The sequence below is a fragment of the Clarias gariepinus genome, chromosome 7 (genome assembly GCF_024256425.1).
Source record: "Clarias gariepinus isolate MV-2021 ecotype Netherlands chromosome 7, CGAR_prim_01v2, whole genome shotgun sequence".
Taxonomy (NCBI): Eukaryota; Metazoa; Chordata; class Actinopteri; order Siluriformes; family Clariidae; genus Clarias; species Clarias gariepinus.
The window spans coordinates 14,909,646-14,929,731 of record NC_071106.1 but is presented as its reverse complement, the minus strand read 5'-3'; the positions used below and the strand labels follow the sequence as shown (position 1 = coordinate 14,929,731).

Here is a 20,086-nt window from a genome sequence, read left to right as displayed (position 1 = left end):
GCCTATGGATGATATAATGTGTGTACACTGAAAGTGACAGCAGTTATATGTCTTCTGTGCTCCAGAGGACATCCCTTCAGATGCAGAAGCTGAAGCTCGCTTGCAACATGTTGAAGTTCCTGAGCCTCTTTCTGTAGATCCTGGAAAGCCAGAAAGCATAGAACAAACTTCCAAAATTGGTACGCTTTGATGTAAACAGTATGCCATTTTTGTGTAATTTAGTGCATTGATATTGATATGTAAAGTATATCCTGTATAGTATTAACTCTTAAAAAAACAACAACACTTAAGTCTCTTTTGCTTTATTCTCTTAGAGCATAAAGAGAATAAAGAACAGGCACCTCTTAGTCCAAAGGAAATCATTGTAGATGTTATTCTCACTTCAATCCCAAAGCCAAATACACCTGCTGAAGAGGTAATTTTATTTGGCTAGATTTTGTCTTTATCTTTTTTTCTAGTGATCACGGCTACACGTTTTAATTGGTTTCTTCGCATTTTTACCTCCAGATCAAAGAAAGTTTGAGTCCAGGGCTGATTAAATCTCCAGGCACACGTTTTTTTCCTGAGCCATTTTTGCCAGAAGATGCCAAACCAGTGGTCCTACCGTCACCAGAGGCTAAGACACCAAAAACTCCTATCACGTTGGTATCTCCGATCCGCTTCCAGCCAGCTCCTCTACCAGATACGGTCACCCCAAAATCTCCTGTCCAGGTTGAGTCTTGTGCCTGCTCACCTTCAGCCAACCCCTTATCCCCAATCTGTGCCCAGCCCCTCCCGTGCCAGGAGCCCTCCTCTCCCCTTTCTTCGGGCTCACCTGTGAGGACTCAACCAGTCCCTGCTGTAACTTCCACACCTCTGACGAAACCTGTTTTAGAGAGGATAACCGTAGAATCTCTGAATGTAAAAGATGCGAAAATGGAGACGCCAGCCAAGAAGACTGATATTATTGAAGAGTTCTGGCTGAAGAGTGCTGAGATTAGGAGGAGCTTAGGGCTTACCCCACTGGAAAGGAGCAAAGTTGTAGAGAAGAGTGTTATTAAAACCCCTACCGCAGATCCTGTACTGTCTAAACCCCAGATCTCAGAGGCCATATCCGAAAAGCAAGCATTCACAGGCCGCACGGTCATCCACAGACTCAATATTACTGTTGAGGGTCAGGTAATCTCTCCTGTAGAACCCAAGAGTAGTAGCTCAGAGAGAAAGGATCTAAGCAGTAGCTCAGGTCTGGGCCTAAATGATAGCTACACGACTAGCCAAACACCTACCTGTGACAGCATCAACAACTCTGATTCTACCATGCTCACGCCTCCTTCCAGTCCTCCACCACCTCCACCAAATGAGGAGCCAGCAACTCTCACGAGAAAGAAGTCTCAAGTGTCTTGGGAGAAGCTAGCTTCACCCAGTGAGGAACGTGAAATGGAGAAGGCACCTTTAGCCAAAGCTAAAACTCCTACCAGTCAAAATCAGGAAAAAATTGTGGCTGTTCCAGTAGCTGCTCCGAGAACCAACCCCCCAGTGGTGATGAGGATAAAGGAGCCCACTAAGCCACGACGAGAAGAAGTGAGGAAGTCATTTGCAGAGTGTGTAGATGAGATTCCCTTTGCTGATGATGTGGAGGACACGTATGATGATCGTACACCTGACACAAGCATGCAGGATAGGTTCTACACCCCACCCACTAGCAAAGTGAACAGAGAAAAGCCTTCTCTTCACCTTGCTTTGGCTGTCGAGAATGGAAAACCCAACATTCATGGAGGTCTTGTGTCCAGGTCTGTGAAAGGTCCTCAGCACTTTTCCCCTGAAGCCAAAGAGATTGCTGAAGAGCGGATGAGGGAGAGGGAGAAATCAGTGAAAAGTCAAGCTCTTAAAGATGCAATGGCCAAGCAGATTAATAAAATGAAAGAGGTTGAGTCAAGTAAGGGTGCTGTGGCCAAAGTGGCCTGGAATGTTTCCGATGTAGCTGTTAAAAGCAAGAAGCGCTCAAGTTCTCCACAGTCTTCAGCTGTGAAGGCATTGGAGAGCAAAAAACAAGCAGAGGTACTTCCTGACCGATTCTTTACCTCACCTTTAAGTAAGAGTGTGGATAGTTCTGTCACCTCGTCTGAGAGTTCTACAGGAGGAAAGAGTAAAAAACGTAGCTCCCTCTTTTCTCCACGTAAGAACAAAAAAGAAAAAAAGGCAAAAAATGAAAGCAGACACTCTGGTACGGAAGAGACCCCACCTAAACACAAGTCCTTGTGGAAAGCAGTATTTTCTGGGTACAAGAAGGACAAGAAAAAGAAAGATGACAAGTCTTGTCCGAGCACATCCTCTAGCTCCACAACAGTGGACTCGGGAAAGAAGAAAGGGTCGCCAGTGGCAAGGTCCTCAGGTGAGAGGTTTAAAATATTTATTGGTTTTTGAGGACTCATATTTTTAAATGGTGTAACGGCTATTCCGTTTCTTCTTGTGTAAGATTTGCATTTGAGAAGAAACCTCAGCTTTTCCGAGGACTCAGATCTGTCCTGTGATGATGTTCTGGAAAGATCTTCTCAGAAGTCCAAGGCGGATGTAAGTCGATGTTACGTTTATGGAGATGTTTGTTTTCCTTGCATCGATTTAGAATTTTGGCTTTCACACATAACCCATCTACTTGTACCCATTGATCTAGTGTCTGAATCAGCAGGAAAAGGAAAGGGCAAAGCAAAAAAGAGAGGGGGAAAGAGAGAAGCAAGGCGAAGACAAACCAGAAAGGCAGTAAAAGAGAATCAAAGAGATGTCAGTAGTGAAAATAGAGAAATGTTGGGCGCAAGATGAAGAGGAAGTATTTCTGTAGAAGGCAGTAACTGTATTTGAAGTGGATTTTCTAATACACCTGACTGAAACAAATTTTAAATGACTAGGGATTGTAAAGAGAGAAATGAGGCTGAGCAAATCCTATTTAAACAGTATTCATCTGGGTTCATTTGATCCACGTAGTAACATGTGTGCCTGTTTGTAAACGTTGAATTAATTTAAAGCATGCAATTCGATAGTAGTTAGAGCATTCATTCTTACTTGTATTAATTGGTGTTTACTTACCCAGAAGTGCCAACCATTTTTAACCAACAGTAAAACAGTAAAATTTAGCGACTGCCTCTTAAGAATACACTACTCTTCTTTTTCTTTGTACAAACTAAAGAAACCATAACTGCTTGCTTTCTACTGGCTCACAAGTCCAAGCATCAACGTGTTTGATCTACATAAATCAATAAATTTGGGCATCACCAGTCACCACCCCATATAATATCACAGTTTTATAAATATCCCAATTCTCTATAGATGTTTTTTTTCCAGTTTTGTTACAATTTTAAGACCATAAATCTTTAAGTTAATAATTATCATAAAAACGTTGCCAGAACTGAAAACTTTTATATCTTTATTCACCAGCTTCAAAACCGAATTGAACATTAGTAATTAAATGTAGCCCATTCCTTATATTAGTTTTCTTGTGTAAAAACCGAGGGCAGCATGTAAACAATGGAAAATAACTTCAAATACAAGAGATTAACATTTAACTTGGAAGAAAAAGCTACATTTGTACTGAGAAGCACATATTTGCCGTACTTCTAAATATATTTCTAAAAAAACTCGGCAAATAATTCACTCGTACCACACAGGATGCCAATGTGTGGATCATATAGAGTGTACCACCTGTAGGATGATAAAAAAAAAACAGCGTTCAAATGCCTTCAAAGTTTTGAGTGTGTGGTGATCAGTTGCGAGAACCCAGGTGTTTTTTAACAACACTTTTAATGCGCATGTTTTGAGACCATTTAGCACTCATGGTGTTTTGAGGCCTGGTGAAAGCATGTGTAATAAGTTTGACACATATTCTTTGCGTCTGGAAAAAAGGCAAATTGGAGGCTATTTAACGTGCAAGCGCCATTAAAACGTGTTTCTGTTGCACCACTCGAAAGCTCGTGCAGTCTGCACAGACTGGGTTATAGCCAAGTCTGATCGGTCCCTTTACTGATTTCACAGATTAAAGGGTTACAATAGCTATCATCCAAATTTGAATGTTGGCACCTCTGTTTAAAAATATGTAAGTTTGTGTACATGTACATTCATCCTAATGACATTATGCCCTGTAGCATGGGTAAAGTTTGTATGTGTGTGTTTTGCCATTGTTTTAACTTTGACTAAACCGTAACCCATTCAATCACACCATTTATTTTGTGTTTTTTCATTGTTCGTGTTTTATCTTTTTATCCCCTCTACAAGTCTGTGTATGTTCCTCATGCATTGGCGTTCAAGAGATCATATCCCCCGAAGGTAGTGTGTTTGTTCACATTGGTCCACCCACTCTGAGCATGCTTTACGTCTTGTTTTTCAACTCTCATCTACTGTGATCCACATGTCCCTGTGTTACCATGTTACTGTATTACTAACATCCTTAATTATAAGCATGAATCTCTCGCGCCCCTTTACTCCTGGAAGATGTAACTACGTCTGATTTTCCTGAAAAGCTTTCAGCTGATCTGCATTCTGCACTGTACTTTTCACTGGTTCATATTCACTCTATGGCTGATTAGGGAATACTGAATCTTCATGGATGCCACAAACATCATCTCTCTCTGGACTCTCTCCTGGTTTCTACTTCTCTGATCATCTGCGTTATCTATGCTTTGTAAAACAATGAATAAGTGCACGTTCCATCTTTTTTATATATTTAGGGTTAAAATAATGTAGTAATAATGCAGATTTGTTTTAAATACATAATTTACAGATTTCACTAGCTATGGCCCATGTCTACAGTGTAATTATTTCCTGAGTGATAAATAATAGGATGGCATTTGAGTTTATTGTGGTCCTGTCATAGCTGATGATTTTAAATGTTAGTACTCGAAGAACTGGCCCTTTAAATTTCACACTCAACTTGTTGCACCTTTTATTCATGGTTCATGTTTTGATACTTTTTTTTTATTGCAGAAGATGTACACTGAGGAAGAGCTAAATGCCAAGCTCACGCGCAAGGTCCAGAAGGCAGCTCGGCGTCAGGCCAAGCAGGAGGAACTGAAGAGGCTCCACAGGGCTCAGGTGAGAGTCTAATGGTAATTTTGGACATGAAGAGAGAAGAAGAGTGAATAATTGAAAAATACACTGTCAACTAAGAAATCAGAGCCTTGATTATGGGTCTGTTTCTGCCACCCAGATCATTCAGAGACAGCTAGAGCAGGTGGAGGAAAAACAGAGACAGCTAGAGGAGAGGGGCGTCGCGGTGGAGAAGGCTCTGCGAGGGGAAGCAGGTACCTCACTTTTTATATTTTCTTTCAATAGTTTTACCAGTTTTGTCATTTAGTCATGCCATCTTTTTTCCTACATACCTCAGGCCCTTAGTCATAGCACTAACAGTCACTTCTGAGTATTCAGTAATATAGTATATGGTTTAGTTTTTCGTCCCCCCCATAGATTGCATGAAATTCAAGAGCATTAGGCTGTTTTCTGCATTTCTCGCACTGATTTACTTGTAACGAATAACCTTAAGCTAGTTTTGCTATAATACGTATTTTGTTAGACTTTGGCTGAATCAAATTTATTGTGCGTTTCTGGAATATTTGTAGACTTAAGGTTAAACTGTGTGTAGCATAGAAAATGCCTGTCACAATTATTACAGAAATCACTGCACCAAATAATTTTATATTCATGTTGTTTGTGTCAACTATTTATAAATTAACTGCATGTCAGCTTTTTCATACAGTACAGCACGTTAGAGCTTTAAATGTAGCGTAAAAAGCAAATTACCCCAAAATGGATTTTAACATTAGAAACAAATGTTATGGCTGTAAACCATAGAGTTCTCTCTTCACAAAAAATATTATGTGATATTATTCCAAATACCCACATTGTCCTGATTCCTGATTTTAAAAACGTTGTCTATTATTAGTGTATGCTAATTTATCAAATTAATGAAAACCTTCTACCATTCAGAGATGTATATTAAGTTCCTAACTTACAAACATTTAAGTTACAAATTTCCACAGATACTGTACAAACAAATCGCAGTTTACAAACATTTATAGTTGCGGATAAATCACAAAAGTAGCTTTATCTATTAGCATGTACTGCACAAAAAAACAGACACTGCATAGCACCAGATACTAATATTTACAATTATATACAATATTTTCCGCATGTAAGTGAATGTAGAAAATGTCCAAAGTCAGGTACATGTGGGGTGCGGAAGAAATAAGTCGGCCTAACTGGTTTCAATAAATCAGTCCGGGAGCACGATGACAGAAAATTGCTGTCCTGTAAAGCTTTCCTGATGGTGTATAATCCTCATTTCGGAAAACTCTTAACATAACAGACTTGACAGTCCAATACAGTGGAAAACAGCTCTGAGACAAATTGGCGTCAGTGCACAGTCCCGAAAAGGAACTCGTTTGTAAGTCGGGGACTTACTGAATTACACCTCTGTGAAGAGTGTTAATTTTAAACATGAACAAAAGATTAAAATGTGATGTTATGGTGTGAATTAAAGTAATATACAGTAGTATATGGATTTATTTTTATTTTTATTATTATTATTGCGAAATCAAATTGTATGTACCGTAACCATGAATAAAAATAATATTAGCCCGGACAGGACTTGTTCACCTCTGAGGAAATAAAATAAAATTGATATTCACTGTTATGTGATTCACAGTAACAAGTTATGTTTTCAGAATTGTGACAGGCCTGATCAGAATGTTCTTAACCTGAGCTTCTGGAAACCACGGGTTTGTGTGTTCACCTCTTCAGTTCACACAGATTCTGAGGACAGAGTGGAAGAAAGTGTTTATAAAATTCATTGTGGCTTTATCCATACTGTATTTTTATATGTTCTTCACATACAAATCATGTTTAAGAAGCACATGACAAGGGACTATCAAGGATTTAATAATCGCTGGGACAGATCGAGTCGATTCTGGTTGCCTTCGTTGTTGGGGTCATAAATAATATTAGCTCATAAGGCCTATTAGAAGTGATTAAAGTTTGAATGAATCTGTAAATGATGAGAGATTTACAGTTTAACAGCTTAAGTTGTGGTTACGTTAACAATACTATGTCCTCTCTGATCATTTTGCTCTTTTTTCATCTCCCCATCCTCCCTGTCCATAGCCTCACTGAAAAGAGTGCTTTTTAATTGAACCTCTGAAGATGCTTCTTAACCTCTCTATCCTTCACTCTCTTTAAGGGTTACATAAAGGTTCTAGTGTTAGCCCTAAACAGCGCAAGAGGCGCTCAGGTATCCATGCCGATAATGTTAGTAGGTGTTAAAAGTCTTTGTCCGTGACATCATCTCTCCTGATTTCTCCTCATGTGTGTTTCTGCTGCATGGACCCTATTCTGTGTGTCTAACATAGATTTGTGTGCCCTCTCACTGGATGTTTGAAAGCAGAGTGCTGTAGTTATAATTCAGTGAGCAACATGCACTATACTATATATAGCTGTTTCTCATAGTGACTATAATTTGCATTTACAGCATGCTTCATCAATTTATGGGAGTTTAATGGGGTTTATGGAATATACTGATCTTAAACATTACTTCCTATTTAAGATATACAGTTTGTTCTTGTTTACTCCGAAGAAAAGATTAAATAATTGCTAAAATAGTCACAGACCTCTACCCAGATCCGAGCCTGTGGCAGGGCACAACAGCACACATCAGCAAATCTATGTGCCCATTCTGTTGTTCTGAGACACGCCGTGCATATGCAATGTCTGTATTTAACTACATGTTCTGTATATACATATATATATACACACATACATACATACAGTGTCACATATTCTGCACACTCTACAGTATATGGTGCGTGTGGGTGTTTGTTTTCGAACACATGCATGACTCTTTTTTTTTTTTTTTTTGGATTAGCTGTGCCTGTGTGTGCAGTAACACATCTCTAATATATCCTTATTGTAGACTATTGGGGAGAGTCTAATTACAGTGAGATCCTGGACTTGCATCTGGGCGGTATGTATTTCAAACCTGTCGCTTCAGACTAACAACAAGCTAACTCACCTTTCTTTCTCCCTGTACTTACTGAAGCTATTCTGTTACTTGTGTCTCGCCCTGTCCCTATGGATCCAACACAGATCAGTGTAACCTTATTTATCACGAAAAAGCAAAAAAGTCCTAGGAATATGTAGCTCTTTTTTAAAGTATACTGTAATGTTTTTTTTTTTTTTTTAATGTCCGTTCAATCAAGGCAACTGAATTATTTCTTGTAATCAGGTTTTTTTATTCTTTTGGATTAACCTATGTCCAGCTTTTTTGATTACACAATATCAAATTACAATTTGATTTCCATGTATTGTCTGTTTCCTTAGCTCATCTTTTAATCGATTTGTAAATAGTTTTTAACAGTTTAAATTTTGAATATTCAAATTCGTCCACATATTCTCAATATATGTACTGTGCAAAAGCCATAGACGACTGTGGGAAGCAAAGGCGGATTCCCCCCTTCTTATAAAGAAATCATCAAGCTGGTCATTCCAAACATTTTAAAGAATAGACAATGTCCATGGGAAAGTGGTCTGCACATGCATAGAAAACTTTGTCCACTTTCTCAGATTGAGAAAAGTGGTCTGTTACCACCTTATATTGGGGCAGTGGTCTGTACCACATTCATGTATTTATTTATTGTTGGCAAATTTCATTTAAACAGAAGATATACAATCCTCTTTTTTTTTTTTTTAAACCAAAAATTTTTTTAAAGGGGAAAAATTGTGCCAAAACTTTCACACATTCTTTATTTAGTTTAGTGCCTGACCATTTTTCCCTCCAGATACTAGTCAGAACATCCAGCTTCTCATAATATCAGTCAGTTATACCAGTAGCTTTAGTTGAACTGGAATCTGCTGACGTAGTTAGTGGTTATTCAGATTCAACTCTCAAACAAAACTGAATATAAAGGAAACTGACTTGAAAATTAAGCTTATTTAGTATAGTAGATTAGAAGTTCAAGTCGTTACATCCTTTCAGCTTGCAGCTCTCTTTAGCATCCTACAGTATGCTTGGTGAGCAATCGTAATTTATTCCTATGGTTTTCCAACATTGTTGACATTTTCATGGAATAAACCCGAGCTGATTGTAGATAGATAACATCTATCAGAATGGCATTTAATTTGGTCCCACACTACAGCTAAGATTGCATCATCACTCCAAACCCACAAGCTACAACAACTACAAGCTAAAAAATTACACTAGGCATTTTCCCCTGCTTACCTTCCCAATTTGGTTACCTGCCACTTCCCACCTACTGGATCTTCCCAGCTACCAACTGGCTTCTTCTAAGACATGAAGCCAGGCTTGCAGACTAAGCGGTGTTTCATGGCAGTGTAACACACTCAGATGACAATTTTTATATCAGCCAGTCTCTAATTATTTTAAAAAGCTTGTGCATTACTTAAACTGTTCTAAACCACTGTCTGCTTTAGCCTGCTTTAGTTTGAACTGCTTCCCCCTGCACTTTTTCTCCACCATACCTGCTCACTTGTCCAGGGACCATGTTTGAAAATGAGGGTGTGTGTGTGGGTGTGTGTTTGTGTTTGAAAGTTTGAGAGAGAGAGATCTTTCAACCTTCTACACAGACTCCCCTTATGTACTGTAATGTTCTTATTTGCTGTGTCCCTGTCCACGTCTACACAGTCGTGCTGCAGTGTGTTGTTCGTGCTTCTGTGCGTCTTGTAGGCATACTGCTGTGTCCTTAGTCACCCACACTGACAGGAGATTGCGTGGAGCTCCAGAAAAATTTTCATGTCTCTATAAACAAGGACAAGACCTTGAATTTACGCTTTGTTGAGGAATATGAAGTTAAAATTCTAAAGATGGAATCATGACATGCATCTTTCTTTAGACAACAAACCCATTCAGGAACTTGGGAATAAATAGCAAGGTTATTATTTTTTATTTATGTGTTATGCTAAGTATGTATCTGTAATACATATAAAATACCAACCTAATCCATCTCAGGTAGGTATAGTGTATCATAGGTGTGAAGTGGCTGGAATATGAATTATGGATTTTCTATTTGTTTGAAAAAATGCAATGGCCTCAGGTTTATTAATTAATTAATTAATTAATTAAATTTAAATTAAGGCATCAGATACTATATTTCTTAAGGGCTATGAATAAACTGGTTCGCCTAAATCAGTGGTTCTCAAACATTTTCTGTCATTCCCCACTTAAGGGGGTGGGCGAATTTTCAAGCCCCACTTGTCTACAAAATGATAACGAAAACGGCCAAGTTTACTGTTTATTGAAATATCAATTTCTAAACCAATAAGATCAAATAACACCAAGTTCAAAACAGATAAAATACATGTGCAGATGTTATAACAGGCTTACTTCGTCACTTATCTAGAGCTTTCTTTCAAAGAAGTTGAGTGGCTTATTAACGTGACTGGGGTGTGTTGTCTCTAAGTGTCTTCCTAATTTGTTGGGTCTCATGCTGTCTGCTGCCAGCGGTTTAAGACACAAAACACACACGGGTCTCTCCTCTGCCCCCACCATCCCCACCATGAATCCAAGTGCAACATAGGCCTCATCATGTTTTTCTTTCGGCTAAATTACCTGCTTTTTTGAGGTCCATGTAACAAATGTATCCATTGACGTTATTATCCTCACTAGTACGCTACTGACCTGGTGTTATGCTCTAAAATGCCCCCCCGTCCCCCATTAAACTTTTTCAAATAATATATTAGAACATTAATTCATAGGTTTGTGGTGTACAAATTACAAATTATAACAAACGAATTTAATTATAAAATAAGCAATATAAAAAAAATTTGTATAGGGGGAAAAATATATAAATTATATATTTTTTTCATATACAACATGTATATTTTTATATTGCTTATTTTATAATAAAAATCGTTTCCTATAATTTTTCACCCACAAACAATATTTATTTAGTGTTATTTGTGATAAACAATTTGTTATTTGTACACTGATAAACCCCTGCAAAATAAATGTGCCATAAAATAATAATTTTTGGGGATTTGTATTAATCGTCTCGACGGCTGTCACGTGCCTAGGGTTAATAATATATTTGATAATAATAAACCTTTGAATGCATGTCCTAATATAATATTTGATAGAGATTACGTGTGTGTTGGGGGGGCATTTTAGTGCATAACACCTGTTTGTGTCCGCGGTAAAGTTAGTTTTATATTCGCATCTCCGAATTCAATAGCTGCGTAAATAAACCCGCGAATAAGATACCCAGATATATTTCCTCTCTACATTGTCTTTAAGCTACATCCGCCTTAAATTATACATGTTTAAAAGCATAAACACCATTATTCTCTACGGCGCAACGAATGATTTAGGGATCATCGCAAAACGCCGCACACCAACAAAAAGCGTAGAACGATATTGATCTTCCCTTCTGTTCAGCGCCTGAAGGATCAAAAAGTAACTTTGTTGCCACACTGAAAACTAGAAATGCCAGACTAGTACTGCCTGATAAAATATTAATGTTTAACAAAAATACAGAAACATCAGCATACACATTGAAATAAATGAAATTACATATATAATACCGAATGTTTCCTTATATTTTGTTCCTCTGGAATTACCGTGCCACTTATTCCCTCCCGTTCACTGCGCCCCACCTGTCATGTCTGTATTCCCCACTAGTGGGGCGCGCCCCACACTTTGAGAACCACTGGCCTAAATGATTGAAAACACAAGATTTTCTGCAGTTTGAAAAGTAAGCAGTTGAACATGTCTTAGGAAAATAAAAGTGGACTAAGCATAGAGACTTGTGGTATACCATCAAAATATCATGTTTATCAAGTATGTTGACATTGAGGCAGATTACCTGTCTAACTACAGTATAAAAGATGATTACATGCTTCTTAATAGTCTGCAGATCTGTAGTGTTGGATAAAGTCATTTCTTTTGACAGTCTGGTAAACTGGTAAGTCTATCCAGTATTGTTGCCTGGTTAAATATTTTTAAACCTTTTGAGAGTATACTGCTGTGTATATTTCAATTTTTCCTAGGCCATTTGGTGTTTCCAAATTCACCCATAATGTGTGGGTGTGTGTGTGCGCTTGTGTGTCCTGTGTTATGGATTGGCACTCCATCCGGGGTCGTCCCCCAAGTTTCCCGGCATAGGCTACAGGCTTCTCATGACCCTGTACAAGATAAGTGGTATAGAGAATGAGTGCAAGAGAGTAAGTGCTTCTCCTTATTGGCACCTGATGACTATAAGCTTAACCATCATTGGGATGCAGTTGAGAGAAAATGTCATGTCCCTCATATTCAGGTCTTAACAGGTTAAGGTAAATGAAGACATAAAAACATGCATTGTAATTAGAGCCAGATTAAAGTTTTTGCTAAGTCATAGTAAACATTAAGTTTGGGAGGTGGAGTTCCAAGAAATCTGATTTGACAAACTGATGCATGTAGCCAAAAATTTGACTATAATCTAACTAAATATTAAATTTAATTGTGGTTTAAATTTAAAGTATTTTAATTAAAGTCAGTGTTTGTGTAATATTTTTTTCCATTCAAACTGCAGAAAATCTTTGCTTTCCTAAAGGAAATAAACAGATTGGAACTGTCTTTCTAATTATAGCCTTAAATGTGTATTTCAGAAGGTTAGTGGTTAATGGTTAATTTGCCATTCAAGCAAATTCATTGAAGCAGTTTGAAGGTAATACAAGTTCTATTTTATATATATATATATATATATATATATATATATATATATATATATATATATATATATATATATATATATATATATCTTTTTAAGGACAGTGTTGGTACAAAAATCTGATCTTAGCAAATCTTTTCAAATGCACTACTGTTAGTGGGACAGTTGTGAACTGTCTAGATATACATATCCAATCTGAGGGGGGGAAATGCAAAGAATCTGGTGTAAAGGGTTTACTTTTCTTTTTTTTGGCTTGATGATGGCAGAATTCTTGACCTGCTTGCATTTAAGTGGCTGATGTGCATGTGTGTACCGGAATGTGCTATACTGTGGGCGTAGGATCTTCTTTCCTAATGTTTCTTGTGTTTATTGAGGATGATTGGTAGTAATCGGTGGAGCTGATCAGCTCCAGCACAGGTTCGATACATGATGCACTTAGCAAAAGGATTTCTCTGGTGATGTATCGGCTGTGCTACAGCACAAAGTCTGAGTTTACTAGTAATTAAATTCATTTCGCCTTGTGTTGCGTTGTTCCATGGGTATCTTTTAGTCTAAAATCAGCATTGGAATCGCTGTCCCCTCTGTGATAGTCCCTTGGTGCAGTCCAACATTCCACCCGCTCTTTAATATTGCAGATCATCGCAATATCAACCTGTCGACCATATGACCAGCGTTGACTTTTCCATTGTTTACTCCTCACACCGCCACCCCATACTGTTTCACCAGTGGGAATCATCAAATCAAATGTTTAATATTTTCTTTGTGAATCGTTCTTTTCCCATGTGGTCTGGCAAAGAACACACCTGCTTTCTTTCTTTCTTTTTTTTGTTCTTTTTTTCTTTTATGCTTCAAAGTACACAGACCAAAGTCTTGTATGACTGAAGTGTTTTCCCCCCCATACAGAGCTGAAAGGTTCTCAAAGATGGGATACTTTTGTGCTCATAATACTGTCGAGAGGCAGCATCTTTATTGGTAGGGTAGATTTACTTTGCAAAACATGCTTAATATATGAATACTTCATAAAAATTCACCCCTTCACCCACAAATGTTAATCTGCAACTGAAATATTCTGATGCAACTAATTCATGATTGTAGTTTAATGAAGGTTATCTGTGTGCAGTATAAATACACTTCTTACTGGAAGGTATTTCTTTTTTCTTTTCTTTTCAAGAGAAGACCTGGAGTCTAAGGCCATGAACAAGTGCAATCTAGTTTCACCAAATCATTCTAAAATATCTCACAGCAATGGGCGTTAATACTTATAAAATCACAGCGTTAATGTGATTCATCTGTAAATTATTCTACAAACTATATTAATATTTAAATATTAATGTTTTGTGTATAGATTAATACCAATCCCAATTTGTCCATGTTCCCGGGGGAAAAACTTATGCAATCCACTTGGTTTATATTGACAGCAGATCCCTTTGCATTTTTAGACATGCATTCCTATGGTATATAATGCACAACTCACAAAATTAGTTCTTTGCTCGCATTTTTTCTTTTGCGCTTTATTATTTTTTATACACACACAGTAGCTTTGAGTTTCTTTTTTTTTAGTTCTCTTGCTTTTTTTTCTTTTTTTCTCCTCACTGTTCTCTCTCCTTCATCTCTCCTCCCCTCTCTTTTTCTTTCCTCTTCCCCCTCTCCTTTTCTGTCACCTTCCTCCCTTTTTTCACCTCCTCCACCCCTTTGTTCTGTCTCTTGCAAGTTGAGCCCTATGTCGGGACCCCTCGCTGGAGACCCCTGTCCTTCTGCCCATGCTGTTCCCCAGAAGGTAACGTAAACTCCGTCTCACCAGGCCGCGTTAGTGTGCCAGCCTGACCCGTGGCCTTTTACCCCCCAGATTGCCCTCTCTGGAGTTGTGGAGCAGTTCTCCTCCTTCTCCTCCTCCTCCTTTTCCTCTTCCTCCTTCATTCAATCCGTTTACTCCTCTCACCCCCCCCTTCCATTCCCAGATAATGATTTTCAATAAGAGCAGGCATCAAATAGCATCTCTAGTTTCATCATCCTGAGTGTGAATTTAATGACTGCATGGTTTACTGTTTGTCACAAATAAATAAATAAAAAATCCATTTGGTGTGTGTTACAGTAGCTGCTTCAATCCTCTTCTGTATGGCTGCATGTTATAACCATATGTTCACTGTGTGTGCGGGTGTGTGTGTGTGTGTGTGTGTGTGTGTGTGTGTGTGTGTGTGTGTGTGTGTGTGTGGCGTGTGTAGAGTCTGTTACATACAGTAAATCATAGGTTCTTAAACTTTTTATAACAAGGAACTTCTTTTCCTGGAAAATAAATGATATAGATCCCATCAGTAGAGCTTCAACAAACATTATTTTAGCTCTCCTTAAGCTGCTTGTGTTCATCTACTAGATCCAGAACAGTTTTTGAGAACATTAGGTCCAAATGGACTTTGGTTATAGATTTATTTGGCCTATTGATGATTAAAAAAGAAAAACGTAATATAAAATGATTTAAATGTTTAGTCAAGTAGACGTAATAACAACCTTGGGTGTGTGTGCATGCATTTTGCTGAGCTATGATTGGCTGTGTGTGAGAGATTCGGTAAGACAGTGCTAACTCTGGTTTTCTCTCTGTGTCTCTTCTTCGGGAGAGAATGGGGCTGAATGTTGTGGAGGCTACTGGCAGTGCGTGTCCACTGGATAAGTTGCGCCTCCCGAAACCTGTCGTCCAGTGTGTCTCTGTCTCTGACATGGCTCTTGTGTCTGAGGAACTTTGCTTTGCCTCTCTATGTGTAAAAGCAGCGCAGGGCTGTCTCAGCAAGCACAAACATTCAGTTATTGTGTGTACCGTATTTTTTCTTCACTCTGTCAGCTAAGTATGTCCATGCTGCATCTAGGTTTGCTTGAATTCAAAGAGCTTTTTGCATGTCCTTGTGTGTCTGCGTGTGTGTGTGTGTGTCTGCGTGTGTGCGCGTGACTCTAAAAGGGATGTTAAAAGGGATTGTCACAAGCTTTTAGGACTGTACTAGCATGGATTAACATGTACAGTTGGCCAACTGTGCAGCCAATGATTTCAGTCTTGCATGTCGCATTCTTTTTATCCATGCACACAAATGTTTTGGAAAATGTTTGTTGTTGTTGCATAGGATCAAAAATGTGAATATTTTCAGTCCACAGTAATATTTTAAGTATCCTTTGGTGTTGGATCAGATTGGCTTGATTATACCACAGCACTGTTGAATCCTTAATTCTAATGATCAGAAGATATTTACTTTTTTAGAATGGCAGCTCAAACAGTAGTACAGAATTAATACGTTTATTATTAATGTGCTTACATACTTTATGAGTTTTATAGTGGCAAACAACAAAAGCAAAAAAAGGTTGCAACAAATTATTTTCCTATATGGTGACATTTATTAAGCATTCATGGAAGTAGGCTTAAAATTTCCTGTAATACAGTATGCTAAGATGGTTTTTAGTCTTAATTAATTTAAATAGAAATGACAAAAAAATCAGTCTGCTTGTTTTATAGATGCTCCACAAGTAATCAAGCTGCTGTGGTATAAGATAAAAATACCACTTTGGGATGTGCTGTTATTAAAAAATAATCAACCTTTGGTGGTAGCAAGGTGTTGTTCTTTAAGAAGAAATGGCAACTGTTGCCCGAATAATGTGTGCAGACTGTTTACTGATCTCCATCACTGATTATTATCTATTAACAGCATACTCCATTGTGTTTCATTATTTACCTATTGTCAAGTATTCTTTCATGTGTGCGAAAGGTCAAACACAAGGTTAAACAAAATGTTAAATGACGTTTACTTACTTATGGCCAATCCCTGTGTCTGGGTGCATCCTTTGGTCTTTGGGAAAAAGGAGAACACGGAACTGATCCCCATAAACGATGCGCTATAAAAGAAATTTGGACTATAAGCAAGGAAAGCCCCAGAAGTGTAATCTGATTGTTTCATTGCTCTCAAATGTACTTTTAAAATCAGAAACCTTACCTCCACGCCATCTTCTGTGAATTGCCTGGTCAGACTTGTCCCTGGGTCAGCGCTCTTCTCCTGACCGACTCCTTCCTCTCGCTATCCCGTCATTCCCTAATGAGAGACATCCCGGCTTGGCTGTCATTGCATTGTCTGTGTGTTCGTCCATGTCGAATCTCAGTGTGACCCACTGTGCTTCTAAAAAGTTTCCTCATCTACTTTTTCTCACGCTTTGCTTTCTTCAGGAATGGGCAAAAAGGACGACCCGAAGCTGATGCAAGAATGGTTCAAACTGGTGCAGGAGAAGAATGCCTTGGTGCGCTATGAGTCGGAACTGATGATCTTGTGAGTAATCTCTGTTGTTTAAAATTTGCTGTGGGATGTTTTTTTTAAAAGTGTGGAACACAGTATTTTTGGTATGTTATTATTATTTTTTTAATAAGTAAAAGTGTAAAGCCTTTCCGTCTGCTGCGTCTTCAGCGCTCGTGAGTTGGAACTGGAGGACAGGCAAAGTCGACTGCAGCAGGAGCTCAGAGAGCGCATGGCAATCGAAGGTATGTGCTATTCCCTTGTCCTTTACCATATGAACTTTATCTACAAGGTTAGCACAAGGTTCAGGTCTTATGCTGGATATGCAGAGAACTTCCACTGGGGTACAGGTTTAATAATTAAACTTCACAAATCATTTAATGCAACTGATATTAATGATTAATCATTAAGTCGATTAATAGCTGTGGATAATTTCACTGATTACAATGTATGTAATAGATTTAAATGTAAGTCATCATGCATAGTTTTGCACAATGTTTTTCCATAGTTCACTTTTATATTAACTTTACTGTACACCACAAGATGGCGCAGTTGCAATTCAGGCGATGCGCAAAAAGGAGGATGTATTTATAGAGGCCTTATCGTTAAAGGAGGACAGAAAGACAACAATATTTTTTTATTGCCTTATTGCTTTTTAATCTTTTTGTTTATACTATTTGGGTTTCATTCATTTGTCTTACATAACAAAACAATATAACAAGAAACAATCTTCACTGTTCTGACTAGAAACAGTAAACAAGAGTATATCCTATTTGCAGATGAGACATTTTCATCTGAAACCTATTGTGAATGTGTTTCTCTCGCTCTCTCTTGTAGACCATTTGAAAACTGATGTGGAGCTGGCAGAGGAAAAGCGAATCCTGAACGAGATGTTGGAGGTGGTGGAGCAGAGGGACTCCCTGGTGGCTCTCCTAGAGGAGCAGAGACTCAGGGAGAAGGAAGAGGACAAAGACCTAGAGTCTGTCATGCTCTCTAAGGGTTTTAGCCTTAACTGGGCTTAGCAGTAGCAGTAAATCCACACTCAGCAGGATCTTCAGAACACCGCCATGAAGTCTGGGACTCGGTTGAGTTCGCCTCCCTCTCTCGATGACATTTACGCATCTTCTACGATGGCTCAGGGTCGGTCTCTTCACCCGTCTTTCTTTTACACTTCAGTGGAAATCCAGTCAAGCCTACGTTTCTGTGCAAGACATTTTTTTTTCTTTTTTAACTCAGAAAGGGAATAAACAGGGACATTTCAAAAGGAATACAGCTTTGTTAGAATGTACTGATTAGCTTTGTTACAGAGGAGAAAAGTCCATAGACTATATCCATTTTTTTTTTACTCTGACTACTGATACAAAGTAGGAACACACTAAAGCTGAGATGCCTTTTTTTTTTACCCACAATGCAATGTGGAAATTATCAATGGCAATTTTTTTAATCAGTCAATTAGTTAGGCCAGAATTATTTAGTAACATTTATTTCCCATACAAAAAAAAAGCATGCAATTCTTTTTTTTCATTTTTTTTTCATACAGTTCTAAGAAAAAAAGTCTCCTAAAAAATTTATTTTCTTAGGTTATAATAAAATAAACGTTTAGTTTCATTTTCCCCATTAGCCATCTCATTGTAGGATTAAAGACTAAAGGATATCCAAAAACAAGCATATCCTGTATTGTATATAGGACTTGGCCTTTAGCTCATATTAAATGGTGACACACTCTTAGTGGAGCTACTCATCTACAGCGTCTAGTGGCGTCTCTTTGTTCTTAAGTGATCTTAATATTATTCCTGTGTAAGTTTACAATCAGTGCTCTGAATTTCATTTTCAAAAGTCTCACTACAGTTTACAGAAACCGAGAAATATTGTGCAGATATTTTATATAGTGGACATGTACCTGGGAAATTGCAATGTTGATGTTTTAAAAGATATCTCAGTACAGACAGTTCAAAGAGAAAGTAATATACAATCAGATCATTGATACATGGTGGATCATCTCTGTATATTCCTAGAATCCCTGACCTTTATATCAGATATCAGTATACCACAAAGTCCCTGTTACATTATTTGTCTTCTGGGTTTCTGAGACCGAGAAAATCTGCTTCTTGTCTTCATACCGAAATCAAGACAAGAGACTGCATGCACTGGCTGTGTAGCGACATGCCTTTATTACACATTACATGTCATATTCACATCCACGATGTTCACTGACCTTTACCAAGGGTTGGATTTTTTTTATGATTTTGTTTTTATGAAATAAATTTGTACTACATGTGAGCGTTCACACATCACTAACAAACAATATCGAGCAAGAACATATATTTGGCAAAACCGTTTGTAATGCCTTTGGCCAAGCTGTATGTCTATTGTTCACATTTTACATACTGTAGGTGGATGGAATCTATATTTCGGCTTGGTCACCATTACGCTGTAAAGATGAACACAGACTTTTGTATGTATGTACAAGATAACTGTGAATGTAAAAGGGTTACATGAATGCAAGGCCTAGTTATTTAGACTGTGTAAATTGTTTTACAGAGTTTATTGGTATTTATTAACATGTGTGAAAATGTATTATATGTAAAGAAAATGGAACCTAATTTTTAAAAAAAATTGTATGTTGTCAGTTCTTGACATATGTAAATGCTTTCTGGTAGCTAATCTGCATATAAGACATTGGATGTGCGTTGGAAGGAAATAAAAAAGGCGTTTGTTCCCCTATATTGGATTTGTTTGTTTAAAACATAATGTAGGTCCTGTTTAAGAATCATGGCAAAAATAAAATGCAAAGACATGAACTGCCTGGGGATTTCTAAATAGGTCACATGAAGTTTGCGACCACCTCAAGGTACAGTGACTCCACAAAAACTAATGAAGGTTATTCTTTGTTTTCATACAAACATCAGCTGATGAATACCAACAGGGGCTGTGCTGGGCCACTCCTGAACCATGAGTTATATATTTAACAGTGGTTCTTTAAAATTTCTGATAATCTCCGAAGAAGGTGGGGCAAAGTTAACGTCTTCCTGCACATGCGCGGGTGAGTTCAGAACAAGTTGACCCTTTGAACCGGTGTTTTGTACATTTGTCCTACCCACGTTTTCCCATGGATAACCACTGTAGCGCCCTGCCCATAAATCCATGCTACTA

The 20,086-nt window shown here is 38.0% G+C and overlaps 1 protein-coding gene across 32 annotated transcripts in view; it reads left to right on the top strand.

Annotated features, from left to right (window-relative positions):
• mical3a (microtubule associated monooxygenase, calponin and LIM domain containing 3a) overlaps window positions 1-19,657 on the top strand; it is a 116,308-nt gene extending 96,651 nt beyond the window's left edge. For 18 of the 32 annotated variants that reach the window (XM_053499817.1, XM_053499816.1, XM_053499822.1 and 15 more), the window contains 13 exons: window positions 66-179; window positions 315-415; window positions 508-2,371; window positions 2,456-2,550; window positions 4,243-4,293; window positions 4,951-5,058; window positions 5,174-5,267; window positions 7,199-7,249; window positions 7,928-7,978; window positions 14,386-14,451; window positions 16,870-16,969; window positions 17,105-17,178; window positions 17,771-19,657. In XM_053499817.1, coding sequence (XP_053355792.1) covers window positions 66-179; window positions 315-415; window positions 508-2,371; window positions 2,456-2,550; window positions 4,243-4,293; window positions 4,951-5,058; window positions 5,174-5,267; window positions 7,199-7,249; window positions 7,928-7,978; window positions 14,386-14,451; window positions 16,870-16,969; window positions 17,105-17,178; window positions 17,771-17,955 — 2,954 coding nt within the window. In that variant the 3' untranslated portion in view covers window positions 17,956-19,657. Of the gene's footprint in view, window positions 1-65; window positions 180-314; window positions 416-507; window positions 2,372-2,455; window positions 2,551-4,242; window positions 4,294-4,950; window positions 5,059-5,173; window positions 5,268-7,198; window positions 7,250-7,927; window positions 7,979-14,385; window positions 14,452-15,288; window positions 15,322-16,869; window positions 16,970-17,104; window positions 17,179-17,770 lie in introns of those variants that run through there. The other 14 variants (XM_053499849.1, XM_053499845.1, XM_053499848.1 and 11 more) reach the window with 8 other exon arrangements.
• Window positions 19,658-20,086: the final 429 nt, after the last annotated feature.